This window comes from Pyrenophora tritici-repentis, chromosome 1, assembly GCF_003171515.1.
Source record: "Pyrenophora tritici-repentis strain M4 chromosome 1, whole genome shotgun sequence".
Classification (NCBI taxonomy): domain Eukaryota; kingdom Fungi; phylum Ascomycota; class Dothideomycetes; order Pleosporales; family Pleosporaceae; genus Pyrenophora; species Pyrenophora tritici-repentis.
In genome coordinates, this window is record NC_089390.1 from 6,778,773 (window position 1) to 6,794,017 (window position 15,245).

Sequence of the window (15,245 nt, forward strand, 5' to 3'; positions counted from 1 at the left end):
CCTCAACAACACAAAGCAATAGCCTGCATATCAAGCGCCGGCAACTAAATACAACAGCTCTGAACGTTACATCTTGACAACACGAAGCAACGGCAAAGACGCAAGCGCCAGCAACTATACTCGGTAGATCTGAACGGTACGTCTTGAACAACGCTTCATGACAGCATGATACTTTTGCGCAGAGCTGACTTCATAGCAACAGACAAGCAAGCAGTATACACGACACGCGCAAGCTCATCGGCCAGTATAAAGGTCCACACTAAATCCCTGCGCCTTTCAGATCAGAAAGTCAACCATATCGCTCCCCCTGTTTGCTGTCAATGTCGAACTCATCGTACATCAGGGTCTTTGGGCTTTGATCACTTGACTGCCATGTGTTTAAACACTGGCTGTAGTCATCAGCGATGTATCAGGTGCTATCCCATAAGCGCACGACAGGAGAAATTTTGAGGAGATACAAGGGCTGGTAACAGGTCTTGATCGGGTTCTGGTATACGGGATAAAGGTCTTAGCTTGACAAAGGGGAAAGCGGTGATAGGTCATATGTTAAATCCCGGGTTTCCGGCCGTATATATCCTTCAAATGATAATTCAACTCAGTCTAGATTGCAACGATGGATACCTGATTCCACCAAACATAACCCAACTTCAAATGAGAGTCACAGGCTCAGCAACAAATTTCTTGGGGTCAAAGTCGACAAAAGGAGGAAATTGACCAGAATCATCTCGAGCATGCTTCCAATCATGATGAAATACACCAATTCTGCGATATGTAGACCTACAGCCCACTACTGGTTCCACTAAAAGACTTTTCAAGTCAACCATTCCAGCTGCGAGATTCTTTAGTCTCAGGATTCTATAGCCAAGCAGGAGATAGGTGAAGGTCCGAACAGTCTGGTGTGTATCCTCCATCCGCCTCACATCAAACCAATTACGATGTGTTAAATGATTCTGGAAAGTGCCAGGATGAACCCAGGTAGTTCTTTGCCTGATCAACCCAAGAAGCCGGATAGATGCTTGCCAGGGTTGCTTTGTCGAAGAAGAGTCAAGACCATAGTCATGCACACCAAGCACGTTTGCAGTCCAGACCTTTTCGTATCCAAACTCAACGGCATCGTCTATAGCTGGGTATGCAATCCTACCGGCGACGGATGCGCAAGACCACGTGGGCGCTGTCTTCATTTCAGCACTATCCAATGCAGACATTCCAACGTGCACAAACCTCTTTCTCTTTCCAGATACATGAGTGTCTGTCCAGGTACGTGAAACCAGAGTAGCCCATTCATCAAGTCATTGACCCATATTCCAGCAACGAACCTGTCATCCAAAATCGGTTGGAAACAAGATACCAGTCCAAGTAGTGCAGCAAAGTAATCGTCTTCAAACGTCAGCTGACAAGTCGAGTACCAATCAGCAACAAAGAGCCACTTGCGATACACTTCTTGGACGTGGTCGTTGTGCGAGTTGATGAAGATAACATATTGAAAGTCTTCCCTCAAGTGATCCCGCAATAGGTTGATGATACGAAAGGGATATCCATCCAGACGCCACGGCGTGAAATGTATAGGAGCTGAGAGTCCACCAGGACACCTCTCAGTGGCCTGAAGCTCTGAGCACTCCCAGCGTAGCATAGAACCGAAGTAGATAGAACTCGGACTCAACAAGCGCTCCTGCTACACCTAACCGCGCTGCATCAAAGGAGATGAAGACAGGCGTTTCGGTTCCACCAACGGATCCGCCCAGTAGTTTCCTTCCCAATCCAGACTCTGTATCTTCAGAAATGGTATCTGCATCTGCTCCGGATCACGCCTAACGAACAATCCAACAAACTCAGGGTCAGCCGCAGCAGCATGCGCACCTAGGTTACATACCGCATTACGGTAAACCATAGCCATGGAGGCTGCCCCCTGTTTCCAGTTCTGTACATCATCTTGGATGATGCATAGAGCGTCGATCCAGATATATCTGAAGCCCAGCCGTATAGTGGCCTCAATGGCATCTCTGAACGTGGGTGGGAAACTCGCGACATCTAGTCGCTTCCTAAGTTCTTCCAGATTCGATGTCAGCAAGCGCGGCACGGCGATATTATGCCATCTGTGAATCTGTGACTGAGAGTGATGTACTGGATAGGTGTGTTCTCGAGCTCTGCGGATAGGATTAGGCGAGGTTGGTTCTCACAGGCGTCGATTAGTCGTGTGGGAAGTTTTTCGTGAGAGTCAGGATCCAGCGTCGTGCGGCACGATGGATGATCTCGTAAACAAACTTCGAGCCAGCGCTGGATCTGTTGGAAACAGCTGACGTGCTGAGTGGAATCTGCAAACTCATTTGACACGGAGATAGAGGAGCGCCCGTAGAAGTCGTCCCGTGCCCTGAGCTGCATGCGGCTTTGCTGGGAGTCGCTCATGTCTGCTCGAAGGCGAATTTGGAATTGTGATTCAGGTGGTTCAACCAACTCTGGATCGACGCAAAAATCAAAACAGAAGAAATATATCCTTGCTGTCCCAGATGAGGCAAGTTCTTCGTGGTCCCGGTTGTCGCCCGCTTGGAGATACGCGGTTATTGTGGAGTTCTCTAATGTTGCTTTCGGGGGAGTGAGGGTGTGCAACCAGGTGGATACCATGGAACAGATTGAACATCCTGATGTTGCTGAATCAAAAATGTCTACCCCAGAGTAAGATGTTGCGTGGATTTCTGAAAGGGGCTCGTCAGGCCGAATCAGGATGGAAGTACAAATAGTGCAAGTGGTTGATACGGCTGGGCTTTTTGGCTGTACTGGACTCATGTTCAAGGCTGCTGATATAATGCAGAAACCATTTTCGCGAGAGAGGGGGAATTCATAGTATTTAAGGAAATATATGTTTGCTTGCTGTGAAACGGCCTTGAGGTGCACATGTACCTCATTCGTCCCATACAACTTTTCGCGGCGTGTGCAACATGTGTGGGTCTGATAGATGTATTGTATCCAAGTCTTCCAAAACTACTTAGGTAGATACCAGACATCATGAGCTATATAAATTCTTGGCATAGTCTATGCGCTCTATAACGTGTCTAGAGAAGTCTTACGGTACCTAACAGACGGCAGCATAGCATTAAGCCCACAGCAACTAAAGTTCTAACTTAATATATTTTCCCTACAGAAAAAGGATAGCGTGTATGCTCATTTTGAGGTAATTTCGGACTGGAACAGGCCTAGTAGTGGTAGTGTTTCTCTTTGATCGCAAATTTGCTGCGTTGATGTAATCATTTGAAGAATTTTTAGTTGCGGTAGTTTTGGTGGGTGCCTCGCTGTAAGCTCGACTGTACCATGGTACTGATGTCATTACTATGTTTACTCCTGCTCAGCAGACTCCGCAACAATCAATCGATTGACATGATTGATTCCTATATAGGTTAAAGAATTACTTCATTAGGCAGCCTTTAACCTAGATAGGAATCAATCATGCCGATCCGATTGATTGTTGCGGAGTCTGCTGCTCAGAGCGAATAGTTCCATGGTATACATGTAATAGCCAGTGCAGCCCTTATACTATATAATAGCACCTAGACTTTCTAACTCCGCGATCATAAAGCCTCTTACACCCACCCACTTCCTCTAAAGCTCAACAACGAACCAACCCTTCCCTGGAAAGAGAAAAAGAACCCTACCGACTACCACAAAAGCGAAAATGAAAATGACACTTAATACCCCCCGAGAGATGCTAAATCGAACACTCTCAACCTCCCGCAAGACAACGCCCGCATCCACCCTCCCAGACGGGCACTTGCTTAACCTTCCCAACGAAGTCCTTCTGCAGATCGCTGGCGATTTGCAACGCACTGTCAAAGAACACAACCCCCATCGCGATTTGATTAGTCTAGCCTTAACCTGCAAGCGCTTCCCACCAATCAGTCAAGAATCCCTCTACACCGCGCCCATCCTCGACTCCGCCAAAGTGTCCTCCTTTCTAACCTCTCTCTTCCGCTATCCCGATATCCGCATCAAAGTCCACAGTCTGACAATCGAGTCAAAGAAAATCCGGGGACAAAAAGCCATAACTCCATCACGCATCCGCGGCCTCAAACCGGACCTGCTCCACCACTGCATCTCCCAAATCCGCACCTTGCCCATGGACTCCGACACAAAAGAAGATTGGATCACATATCTTAATACCGGCACATTCGACCCTACCGGCCTCCTCCTCGGTCTCACCCTGACCATGCTACCAAAGCTAACCGCCCTCTACCTCGGCAGCACCGTCTTCCAGTACCTTCCCCTGCTACGCAGCGTCACGGTGCTCATCAAGGGTACAAGCGACCCTTGGGATTCCATGCCAAACATGGATGATGTACTACAAATCCTCGGCTCGCAACTCACTACGCTCGAGCTGCTCAACGACACTCTTCTCGAACCCTGGTGGCGGATGAAAATAACCGGCTTCTCGACGCATCTTCCCAAGCTGACTACACTCGCGGTACCAGTGCAGCTCCTGCCCACAGCGTAAATGTCGAAGGACTTGAGTCTTCCGAGGAATCTGCGTGTGCTTATTATTACTCGTGTACACGACGGCGGTTATGATAGCTGGATAACGAAAGATATCGTGCGTATGAAGGGGAGGCATTTTGCGCACTTGGCAGAATTGCACATGATGTGTGTGAGTCGACATCACAGTCGTGTGGTTCCTTTGAGTAGCGCGGCGCAGGAGCGCTCTCTGGTGTTTAGGGAAGCTGGAGTGGTTTTGATTGAGAATGTGCCCAAGTGCAGCTGCTGTTTTATTGATAGAGACGAATCTTATCATCAATGGATGTCTACGGAAGAGGAGCTTGAGGCGGCATATATGGGGAGGCTTCGGGGTCAGAAGAGGAGGGAGATAGGAAAGGCTGCTTGGAAGACCTTTAGAAGGGGTAGAAGGGCGGCTTACATCTACCAATTTTGATAATAACGCAACAGCGATACTTAGGTGGCTACAAAGTAACTTGCTTCTCTCAGATTCAATCCTATTTGCCTATCTCGCTGTATACACCAGACCAATCACTACCTTCCCGTCGAACAGAAAGACACTGACTACCTCCCCGTCACCTCAAGATCCCAAACAAGTCGCTCTAAAAACCAACTGTGTTCTGCAACCACCCCCATCCCTATGACTATATTCATGACCTTCCCCTCTGTCTCCTCCAACAACCAACATAACCTCAAGACTAACCCCACAAAACAGCATCTAATGCATTACATTCACAATTTCCATTTGCTACAACCACTGACTATACAATACAACATTACCCCAATCAACAACGCAAAACAAACTGCTACTAAAAAACGTAGTAGCATCTGCGGCTTTGCCTTACCCAGTGGAGAAGCAAAAAACAAACGCCATGCTCTTGCATACAGATCCTCTAATGTGACCTCCAAAATGCCCCAAACCCCTTATCCGAAAACAATGTTGAATTTACGACCTAGCCCCGCGCACAGTCTGAAGGATGCGGACCAAAATTGGTTTACGGGGGCCTGCCTGTTGTAGCTTTCTCTAGATGACACCTTTTGTGTAAAAAAACGCCGTGGCGATGTGATGATGAATGTACGCCGTAAAAGGGAGAAATCGTAGCTATGTTCACAATACGTTCGGGACGTGACGTGTATTTACCAGGTTTCCTGTGTGAGTTGTTAGCATGTGATCAATGTGAAAGACTGACAGAGACCACTTACGGCAATGTACTGCCCATCCTCCTTCTTCTTGGCCCAGAATTCCTTTGCTTGGGCTTCGCTCAGACGACCCTTTTGCATGGCCACGTCGATCAGTGACTCTTCGACGCCTTCGCCCATGCCCTTACTAGAGCCGCAGACGAAGATGCGTCCGTCTAGAGCGTTGATGACGAACCAGACGATATCGGCTTGTACCCGGACCTCATCTTGGACGTATTTGACCTCACTTGAGCCGCCCACCTTAACCTTCCGGCTTTGGACGACCTTTTTGATCTCGCGTTCGTGGTCTCCTAGCTCGCCAGAGTAAAGTTCATCGAGCATGGAGTCTCGGACTCCCTGAATGAGCCAGATCTTGTTGGCGCAGTTGGCATTCTTGAGCCTGTTCAGAATGAAGCCCCGGAACGGAGCCATACCGACACCAGCGCCAATGAGTACCATTGGGCCTTCGCCGCCAAATTGCTTGGAAAGCGGGTTCGCCATGAGTCCGCGGAACATTGGGACGCGGAGATCAAGGACGGTTCGAGGGTCAACACCTTCGCTTTCGGCCTTGATGAAAGCTTTAGCCAAGCGCTCCATGAAGCCACTGCCTACGCCGGTACGTGTAGCGCCCTCGGAATGCCAGTCAGGGGTCTCGTGTATTGTGACAGCCATCTCAATGAGGCGGCGCTTGCCAGGGAGGCCGGGGCGAGCTGACGAAATATGAGGATCGTTGGAGAGGGAGTAGAATCGCGGCATCAACTGTGTGAGAACGGACAGTAGGTGGTGTAGCGGTGGCTTCGAGGAGGGGAATGCACTGAGCATCTGGGAAACGGTAAAGTGTGAAGATGTGCGGAGATCGCAAAAGGCGGCTTGTCCTTGGGCAGAGCAAAGGTATGTCAAGATCTTCTTCTCGTTCGGGGCTTCTGCATACTCGGCGAAGACGCGGAGTAGGTTCTTGGTAGGAGGATTTGACTGAATGTCTGCGCACCAGGTCAAAAGTTCGCGACGGGTTGTGACAAGCTCGCGTGCTTGGTCATCACCCCAGATAGTTGGCCATCTTCCTGTTTGTGTCTTGAGTGTGACTGGCTTGTCGCGAACGAACTTGGGGATGCAGAGAAGATCGAATAGCTCATCAACCATTTCCTGCGAGTTGGGTGGGCAGATACCGACGGCACCACCAACCTTGAAGTCAACGCCACCCTCGTCTGGGTAGTCGGTAACGTCAATATCGAAATGAATTGTCCTCTTCTCGGCGCCCGGCTTGGTCAACTCGCGCGCATGGTATAGCGGTGCTGAGTAAACTTGGTATGGCGGATGCGGCTGGACGTACTTGGGCGGCGTCTTGTGCACCTCGGAGTTGTACTTTATATCCTTGGAAGGCAGAGGTTCAAATGACATATTAACAGGTGGTAGCGGAGTCGTGTCTGTAAGCTCGCTGTCGAGGGCGAGCGGGCCCAATTGCAGATTGAGGCTTCTAAAAGCATGGTTGTCAGGAACGACGACAGGCGCATAGTTGGGCGAACCGGCATCTGGAGCCAACGTCTTGAGAAGACAGCATCCTCCGCCACAGCACTGGCTGATCAGCTTGGTTGCAGTCTCTCCCTCGCCTAGTATCCGTCTAATGTCGTTGGGGTTGTCTGAGATTAGCGTCGTGGATGCCCGACGAGGTCGCGATTGGCCTGTAAAATTGACGGCGGCAGTGGGGAGATCCTCCAGCTTGTCAACTACTTCGTCCATGCCCTGCTCCGGTTCAGTCATCGGGGTCATGGGAGCCTCTGAGTCATCGCTGCTATTGGTCCATACTGTGGATTCGCCCGAGGACTTGGGTGAAGTCTGTTCGGGCTGTGAAGGCGACGGTCGCAATGACAGCTGAGGAATTGCTTTGGGCTCAGCAGGAATCGGATCTTCAGGATGCGATGTGGCCGTGTGCGGTATGGGGCTGGGCATGGTCGGTGTCGAGGATGCCATGAGCCTGCGTGGTGGAGTTGAAGAGAGCGAAAGAAGCGTACGTAGCCGGGACGACGCGACAAAGGGGACTGCTAGCGCGAGCCATGGTTAGCAAGACCTTACTCGGGATTGCTATGTGGTGACTAATGTGATAATCAGAGGCTGAGTGAAGGAACACCCAGACTCGTCTATTCGCGTGTTGCAGGACGGAGGTGCGCGACAGCAAGCCAATGTGGGGTGACTTTATCTGATGCTTTTGTGCTGCACCGATTTTCGCGTTATCAGATCGTGGGGACTACGCACCTCGACTGGATGACAAACGACTCCAAGCAAGCGACGGAACCTTGGTATATGTACTGTCTGACACGCGTGAAACGGTAAAGGACAACTGTGTGCGAAATGGTTTTATGCAGTGTTTGGCTGCGGAAGAAGTTATCAGCATGAGGAGAAGAATGGTGGTGACGAACGATCTTGTTCCGAGCCCGGGCGCTTTTGCCCACTGCCGATCAAGCACGCCTACAAAGCTGAGATGAGCATGGAATGCCCACTTATGCCGAATGACGCTTGTGACCGACGCCCACCCGATGACCGAAGCCGCTGAGGTTCCTCTGGGTCTTGCCCTGTGTTAAGACTTTATCCGAGCGGCCCGGATACTTTCATTTGGGCCTCGCTTGGTATTCACTTGCCATACATTATCTCCTGATTGTGTTTTGCATACAACGCATTTCCACGACAAAATTACACCAAAAGCCCTTGACCGTTATTCCCCACCCTTATCCCATGGTCGTAGTGCCCAAGTCCTCAGCACATGGTCGCGCAACCTCATGTCGCAACATGCCTCTTTCGGGCAGTCTTAGGCAGGCACCGGTCCGGTACTCGGCGTCCATCGCATCTGATAAACAAACTATGTTCGAGGCCTGGACCTGGTCTGGTACTTGTAGCGACCTTTCGTTGCCTTTCTGAAACGATCAAATTATCACGTTGCGCCACATGGCATGTTCGTGAACTCCCATGATCCGCTCTCGCATGCTGATTACGTTTTGCAAACGTCACTCACGCGATGACCTCGAGCATCTTAGTTCATCGCACGTGATTTTCCTGCACCTTGACACGTGCAGTCAGCTCCTCAGGGCTGATGTTACACGGCAGGGGCGACATGCTATTACGTTGGGCACGCTTGCCGCTTCCGCCCATGTGGGAAACCGTTGAACACAACCTTCTAGCGGCCCCACATTTTCTTACATCTCCACATCCACTGCACCCTGCATTTCCGTAGGCGTTTTCACTTCCTCGCAGGGCAGCACTATAAAGACACATCTCCGGTAGACAAAGGGCTCATACTATGGACGGCAAGCGCAACAGCGTCTTCTTTCGCAGCTACACGCCATGCACTTTACAAGCCAACTGCAGTGCATTGAAATCTAACTGGATATTTCGAACTAATTGTTCAAAGCATAGACATCTATTTATAGGGCTCTTGCGTAATTGTGAAATGCCGTATAACTCAATGTAGTAGGCAACACTAATAGGCAGGCTTTAACGGCAACGATAATTTTAGTAGAGGTTCGATTTGTCAAAATATCACCAAGACCTGCAGAAGACCACATAGAGAAGAAGGTAGGGGCAACTCTAGCACACCAACCGACAGAGAAGTCATACATAACTCGCCTTGATTAACACTTTGGTCATTTCTATCATGGTTTCCCTGTCCTTCTTTTCAAATTCGGCGACCCACAAGGCGCTTCCTTGGCCTACGGAGAACATAGGCACGTCGAGCACAGCAGTCCTTGCGCTAAGCAACTGCAGGGCTTTGAAAAGAAACAGAGGTCTTAAGGGCAATCTTCTCTATCAGCGAGTGATATGATACCCAAGGCTAAGTCCTGGTCCTAGTATCTGCTCGAGTATGTGCGAAGAAAGAAAACCATCAAAGGTTAAAGTATCCATCATTTGTCCTGGTACGGCGGGTGTCTCAGCACTTAGGGCGGGACGTTACTACCTGAAGTGTGAACAGCTAGGCCCAACTAAATATATTCTATAGTGGAGGTGTTCTCTACAGGAACGTGTGCTTAATACAGTATTAGAAATCGGATTATGTAGTGTGTATGTAGTGAAGGTAAGAGTGAAAAAGCTTAGTAGAGCTCTCGTAAACAAATGTGTGAAGTTGTTCAAGTGGTGTTCGTCGTAATCCGTCGCGATCTCTGTCTTTTCTGTCTAAGCGCCCTTTGGTTCCAACTGTTCAACCCTGCTTGCTCCACCACAACCCTGAGTTGTACCGTAGATGGTTAAGAACACCATGCGTATTGCTGACCACCAGATCCCTTCTTGCCATTCGGGAGCCTTGTCTCGAGGGTGTCATATGGAGTGCAACCATGCCAACCAGTGCATTTGTTCTAGTGTTAGATTAGCATATATAGTACAGACCTATGACGGGGGATAATCACTGGGTGGCAGGGGCGAGCGTCCACAGTCCGCAACAATCAATTAAGTGGGTCCTAGAAGGTTCAGATTGGATTGATTGATTACCGCTTTAAGCCTAGTAGTTACCTATAGGAGTTTAAGCCCTACCTAGATAGGTAAGTGGGTCTAGGAGAGTGACCGGATTGAATTGATTGTTGCGGAGTCTACGAGCGTCCCTTCCCTCCCCATTGTCACATATCTGAAGTTCAGTGTCGCAGATCTAGAGAGCTAAGGGTTAGAAGCGATATGAATATTACAGAGTAGACTAGCGTACAAAGTATGGGTAATAGACTCCGCAACAATCAATTCAATCCGGTCACTCTCCTAGACCCACTTACCTATCTAGGTAGGGCTTAAACTCCTATAGGTAACTACTAGGCTTAAAGCGGTAATCAATCAATCCAATCTGAACCTTCTAGGACCCACTTAATTGATTGTTGCGGACTGTGATGGGTAAGGTGCAAAGACGCTGCTGCGACCGCGATATAGCTGTTGTGGAGGTGGCTCTTGGGCGCTTATAGTCATGGCAGTGACTAGAAGTAAGAAGATTTTGCTGAAATTGGCAACCATGTTGGATAATGGGTCGGCAGGTAATGTTGCGAGATTTGAAGTAAAGTGAAATTTAGAGTATAGTAGTTTGACAGGAGTAGAGTGTGAGAAATGGGCGATAAAGTGAAGGCAGTGTTGTTCTTAGTTATAACACTTGAGCGAGTCCCTACGGAAATTAGCTACTTGGGCTCTACGACGATCTACTACTGTTAACAATGTGCCGTAGAATGCTAAAATTGCTGTAGTAAGCACCGAACCACATCTTGACAATAAAATTGCTGTAGTACTGTGATTTGTGATTTTTTTTGGGGGTTATCAAGGGGCGGTTTCTATGTCTCGATAAGTCGACTCTGTATTTGGAAAGGCAAACGCATGCCAAGTAGTAACTACTGTAACCACCAAGATACACGTTAACACCGAAGTTGCTGTGGTAAGTACCGAAACACACGTTGATGCCGAAATTACTATAGATCTATAAGCACCAAACACAGCCTTTTAGCAGCCCTACAATTTCGTGAAATTCTAAATTCACTGCACCCTAAAATTTCCATGGACGATTTCGCTTCATCGTCGGGGTGTGGAGGTCGCAGCCATACTACGTGACAGTGTCTGTAACCCATCCGATTGTGCTAAGACTTATGTGCTTTCCCCTACATCCATGGTTAGACTTTCATCCCACGGATTCTACGGAGGAGAATGGGCAGCGGGGGTTAAAGGGGATATGTGCCGATTAGAGATTAGAGTAGGCTGGCCTGGTACGAAGGAAGAAGCACGTATACCTAGGTACCTATGAAATAACTATCGCCCCGCCCACGTAAATTTAATGAGTGAATACTGGCGCTTATTGTACATGAGATGTTAAGATAATACCGTAGCTGCTTCCATACGCTGTTCAAGACATACTGCGTTGAGAAAGTGTGCTAGTAAGCATTTATTTCACTCTTAAGTATATACCAATTCTGTCCCTCATAACACATGATACGTTTTCATGAAGCACTTGTACCTACACATATTCTCTTCAAAAGTCGTTAGCACTAACAATGGGAAACTTGAAATGCGCTAACTCGTGTCATGTGCACGGTCGTGTAAGCCAATAAGCAAATGGCCGGATACTTCCGCATCTGTTCGGTATACCTTACTACGATAGCCATAGACCGGCCCTATGTATGATTAAAGTTCTGACGCCAACTTTCTCCTTATTCTCTTGGTGGAAAGGGACACATAACAGGGCACTTGTTTCGCACTCTCTTTCTACTACCATCACTACTACCACTACCACTACCACTATCAACCCTAAAACCCCATCTAGTTCCACGAGATGCAATTCCCAACCCTCACTTCAGGTAGCCTCGCTGCCCTCATCCTCCTCGCCCCCAACGCCGTCAATGCCGCGTCTAAAATTGGTGGCGATGGTAAGTGTACTTTCCTTTTGCGCCTCAATTACAACAAAGACCCCTCTTGCGATCTCGTCTTGAAACTCGCAGCTGAGCGCAAACACTGACTGCATTTTACAGGCCGCGGATGCTGCAGCCATGTCGGAGCACAAGGTCCACCCGGCGCACCGTTGAACTGGTGTGAGAATGTCTCCACACTGTATGCGCCCAGGAGTTGGCATATGTATTGTGTAAGCCCCCTCCCATGGCCACCTTTGATCAAGGGATTACAGTCTTGACTGAGTGAGTGAGTCTGGGGTTAACGAGAAAATGTTTTAGTGCAAACCTTTGGTCAACGGTTTCTGTACCGATAGCAACTTTCCCGTGAAGAGTATTCTGGTCTTCCATGAAAATGGGCGTCGTGACTTGAGGGATGCGGGCCATCAGAATACGGATTGCGTGGGGGCGAATGGGCAGCGAGGCTGGAGAGCTTGTGCGTTCCAGAGTATTGAGTAATAAGGTAAAAGCAATCGAGGCGGCCTCGGAAGCATTGGTAAGTAGGTGTCAGATGTGGTTGTCAACGAATCAATTCATGCCAATCAGTACATAGGTAGCCTCTGGCTTGCTTGAAGAGAATATTTAGGGCGGATTAGTTGAGAATTGATTGAGGGCTTAAGGTTATATGTTTGCTGTGTCCACTGTGGTGGCGGCTCGTCCAAATTGTCCACCCTGTATTTGCTCGTCGTTTCCTCGTCGGTATACGCTGCGAGTGCCTCCTCAGATATCTTGAAGTCTCGCCGCGCCCACGATCGTATTGCTGCAAGCAGCTGCGCTCCAATCTTGCGGCGACGAGGCTCGAAAACATCATCCAGCTCGCTAAACAAGCGCTCGTACTCACACGTGGAGGCTGGTGCGGTCAACATATCGATCGCGGGGTCGCTAAAGTGGAGGTATCTGAGAGCAACATTGATCTCTCAGAAGGTACTGTATGACGTTGCCGCTGTTGTGTTGCTCCTTCATCCACTTTGGTTCGTACTTGCGCCATTGGTTGTATTCGTCTAAGTGGAGGTCGCTATCACCCCTTTCGTGGTTTACAAGCGGGTAAATAACGTCGTCAATATTGCCTAAGGTATGTAGGCGGCTAATTGCGAGAGGGAAGTAAGGGGAAATGCGTTATGCAAACACCAGCGACTACCACCTGTGATGATTAAGCAAGCAGCCACCCATTCTTCCACATATATTGTGGTAGAGGGATAGCCTCAATAGTCAGAAGAGAGGCTGCCGACCCGCAATCGGTAGAGAGTAGAGAACAAGAAGGTATCCGAACAATAAACGGTAGTATTAAGAATGGTGTACGATAACTTTTGAGCTCCTCTACGCGGAGTCGTCCTAAAATACTCAACCCTAGCGCCGATTACCTAACGCCGAACACGTGACAAGCTACTACACCACAATACTTAGCTTCAGATATTGACCTTAATTATAGCTGGCAATACTACCCAGACAGACAATACTTCATGCGATATGTCTCCAACCAGTGGGAAACTCACAGTACGATCTGGCCTGCAGGATTCAAGCTAGACTGAGAAAAGGGTTAACTTTTACTTAGTTGTATTTCTGTCACAGTTCAGGGTATCTCTTACTGTTGGTAAGAGGTGGCTTTATAGCTATTCTATCACTAACTCTCTTTAATCTCAATGATTGAATCTTTCCGACATGACCAGAAAACAAGGCACTTGCCCGACAATAGCGAAACTTCAGCTTCCCTCTGCTTATCTACCTCCCCAAAGAACGTGATGTTATAACGTGTGTTACTTGTACGAGAAATCTTACAACAGACGGGATTCTCGAGCTAGCCTTGTGCTTCACTAGGCCTAAAATCGCCTAAACACTTAGAGAACCCCCTGTATCTCAACTCTATACCTCCATTTTAACTCTGACGAACTGCCTTTACATCGCTTAAGGAAGCCATAGAAAATGACCACTGATATTCTTCTCTCCCTCTCAGATAGGGCGGAAGCTTCGGAAAGTTGCATGGCTCGATCCTGTGGTTTGTGGTCGGGTAAGCCGGTATAGAGCGAAAGTCTTGCATGTAGGAGCAATAATAAATAGCCCTGGTTTTAGCTACCGCAAGAAGTTTGAAGTCTTTTGGGCTGGATGGTTCGTTGTAGGGGCACAACTATACAGATTTGTACGTCGTTTTGACCTAAGATTGCTTTCTTTAGTAGTATTCTTCGATGCCAGTAGGAAGTCACCTACGAACAACCTAGTCCCTATACTGGAGTGCCGTACCAACCATATACCCACGATAGCTTCTCCTTCTCTAATGGGACAATACATCCATGTAACCCACTGATGTGGCCGATTATATGCCAAAAAATTGGCGTTATGATTCTTATGAATATGAACGGCCTCGATCACTCCATTGCAATGAGCGTGTAACAGGCTGAGCCTATTACATGCGCTACGCTGTGTGCGTAGCTGTCGTCATGCGATTCCTTCGAGATACATCTATAGGTTTCTGTCATCATCCATCTAATTCTACTTCGGCCCATCTTCGGTCCGCTCCTGTATTTATGTACAGCTAGCATCCTTTTGTAGCTCTTTGTCAAATCCACTCTGTTACAAGGCATCTCTTGATCAGTCATCTGTGTATCGTCATCGATACAGCCGCTGGGGTCTAGCCCCTTACAGAGCGATGGATATGCCAATGACATCATCCAATGCAAGGCAGGTAACCGCAATATCTAAACTTCTATGCGTATGTACTTGGTTATCCTCGGAGAGGTTCATCTATAGTAAAGGGTTGGGGCTATTCCAAAGTATGCGCCTGTGGTGTTCTTCAGAGGATTCAATACGGGAAATCAACAGGCCCTGGGCAGTATTAGCGTAGGCATTATCTTTCGAAAATGTTGTGAATACCTTTAATGTAATCCAGAGCTCTTTGTGCTCTGATCTGGGAAGTATCTGGACAAAACTAGATCCACTTACTACAGCTAGTGCGGGATCAGAAGCAACGAAGGCTAGGTTGGTGATACGCATATCATTCTAATATATGATTATGTAATCCCACTTCTGATCGTACGGTTTGATCTGGGTAGAGCCTGGTATGTTTTTGTCGTAGAGTCCTGCAAGATAAGAGATCCGCTCAACCCTGTCCCAACGCGCGAATACTGCTCCTTCGCACAGAATACTACGATGTCTCCTTTCTGGCCATGATAGCAGTTTCTCTAGCACATCGAGGGTGCCTTAATTAAAGAGGAC

At 48.4% G+C, this 15,245-nt stretch overlaps 5 protein-coding genes across 5 annotated transcripts; 2 read left to right on the plus strand and 3 right to left on the minus strand.

Annotated features, from left to right (window-relative positions):
- Positions 1–1,678: 1,678 nt before the first annotated feature.
- On the minus strand, positions 1,679–2,619 carry PtrM4_026260 (uncharacterized protein; the record flags this gene model as incomplete). The annotated part of the gene is made up of 2 exons (XM_066103695.1): positions 1,679–2,039; positions 2,123–2,619. The coding sequence occupies 2 exons, from the start codon at positions 2,617–2,619 to the stop codon at positions 1,679–1,681; spliced, it is 858 nt and encodes a 285-aa protein (XP_065965897.1).
- Positions 2,620–3,664: 1,045 nt separating this feature from the next.
- Positions 3,665–4,480, plus strand: PtrM4_026270 (F-box multi-domain protein; the record flags this gene model as incomplete). The annotated part of the gene is made up of 1 exon (XM_066103696.1): positions 3,665–4,480. The coding sequence occupies one exon, from the start codon at positions 3,665–3,667 to the stop codon at positions 4,478–4,480; it is 816 nt and encodes a 271-aa protein (XP_065965898.1).
- Positions 4,481–5,613: 1,133 nt separating this feature from the next.
- On the minus strand, positions 5,614–7,602 carry PtrM4_026280 (putative fad binding domain protein; the record flags this gene model as incomplete). Its single annotated transcript, XM_066103697.1, has 2 exons — positions 5,614–5,625; positions 5,680–7,602. 2 exons carry the CDS (start codon positions 7,600–7,602, stop codon positions 5,614–5,616), a joined length of 1,935 nt encoding a protein of 644 aa, XP_065965899.1.
- A 4,324-nt stretch (positions 7,603–11,926) lies between these two features.
- PtrM4_026290 (uncharacterized protein) lies at positions 11,927–12,280 on the plus strand (the record flags this gene model as incomplete). The annotated part of the gene is made up of 2 exons (XM_066103698.1): positions 11,927–12,020; positions 12,123–12,280. 2 exons carry the CDS (start codon positions 11,927–11,929, stop codon positions 12,278–12,280), a joined length of 252 nt encoding a protein of 83 aa, XP_065965900.1.
- Positions 12,281–12,580: 300 nt separating this feature from the next.
- Positions 12,581–12,904, minus strand: PtrM4_026300 (uncharacterized protein; the record flags this gene model as incomplete). The annotated part of the gene is made up of 1 exon (XM_066103699.1): positions 12,581–12,904. One exon carries the CDS (start codon positions 12,902–12,904, stop codon positions 12,581–12,583), a length of 324 nt encoding a protein of 107 aa, XP_065965901.1.
- Positions 12,905–15,245: the final 2,341 nt, after the last annotated feature.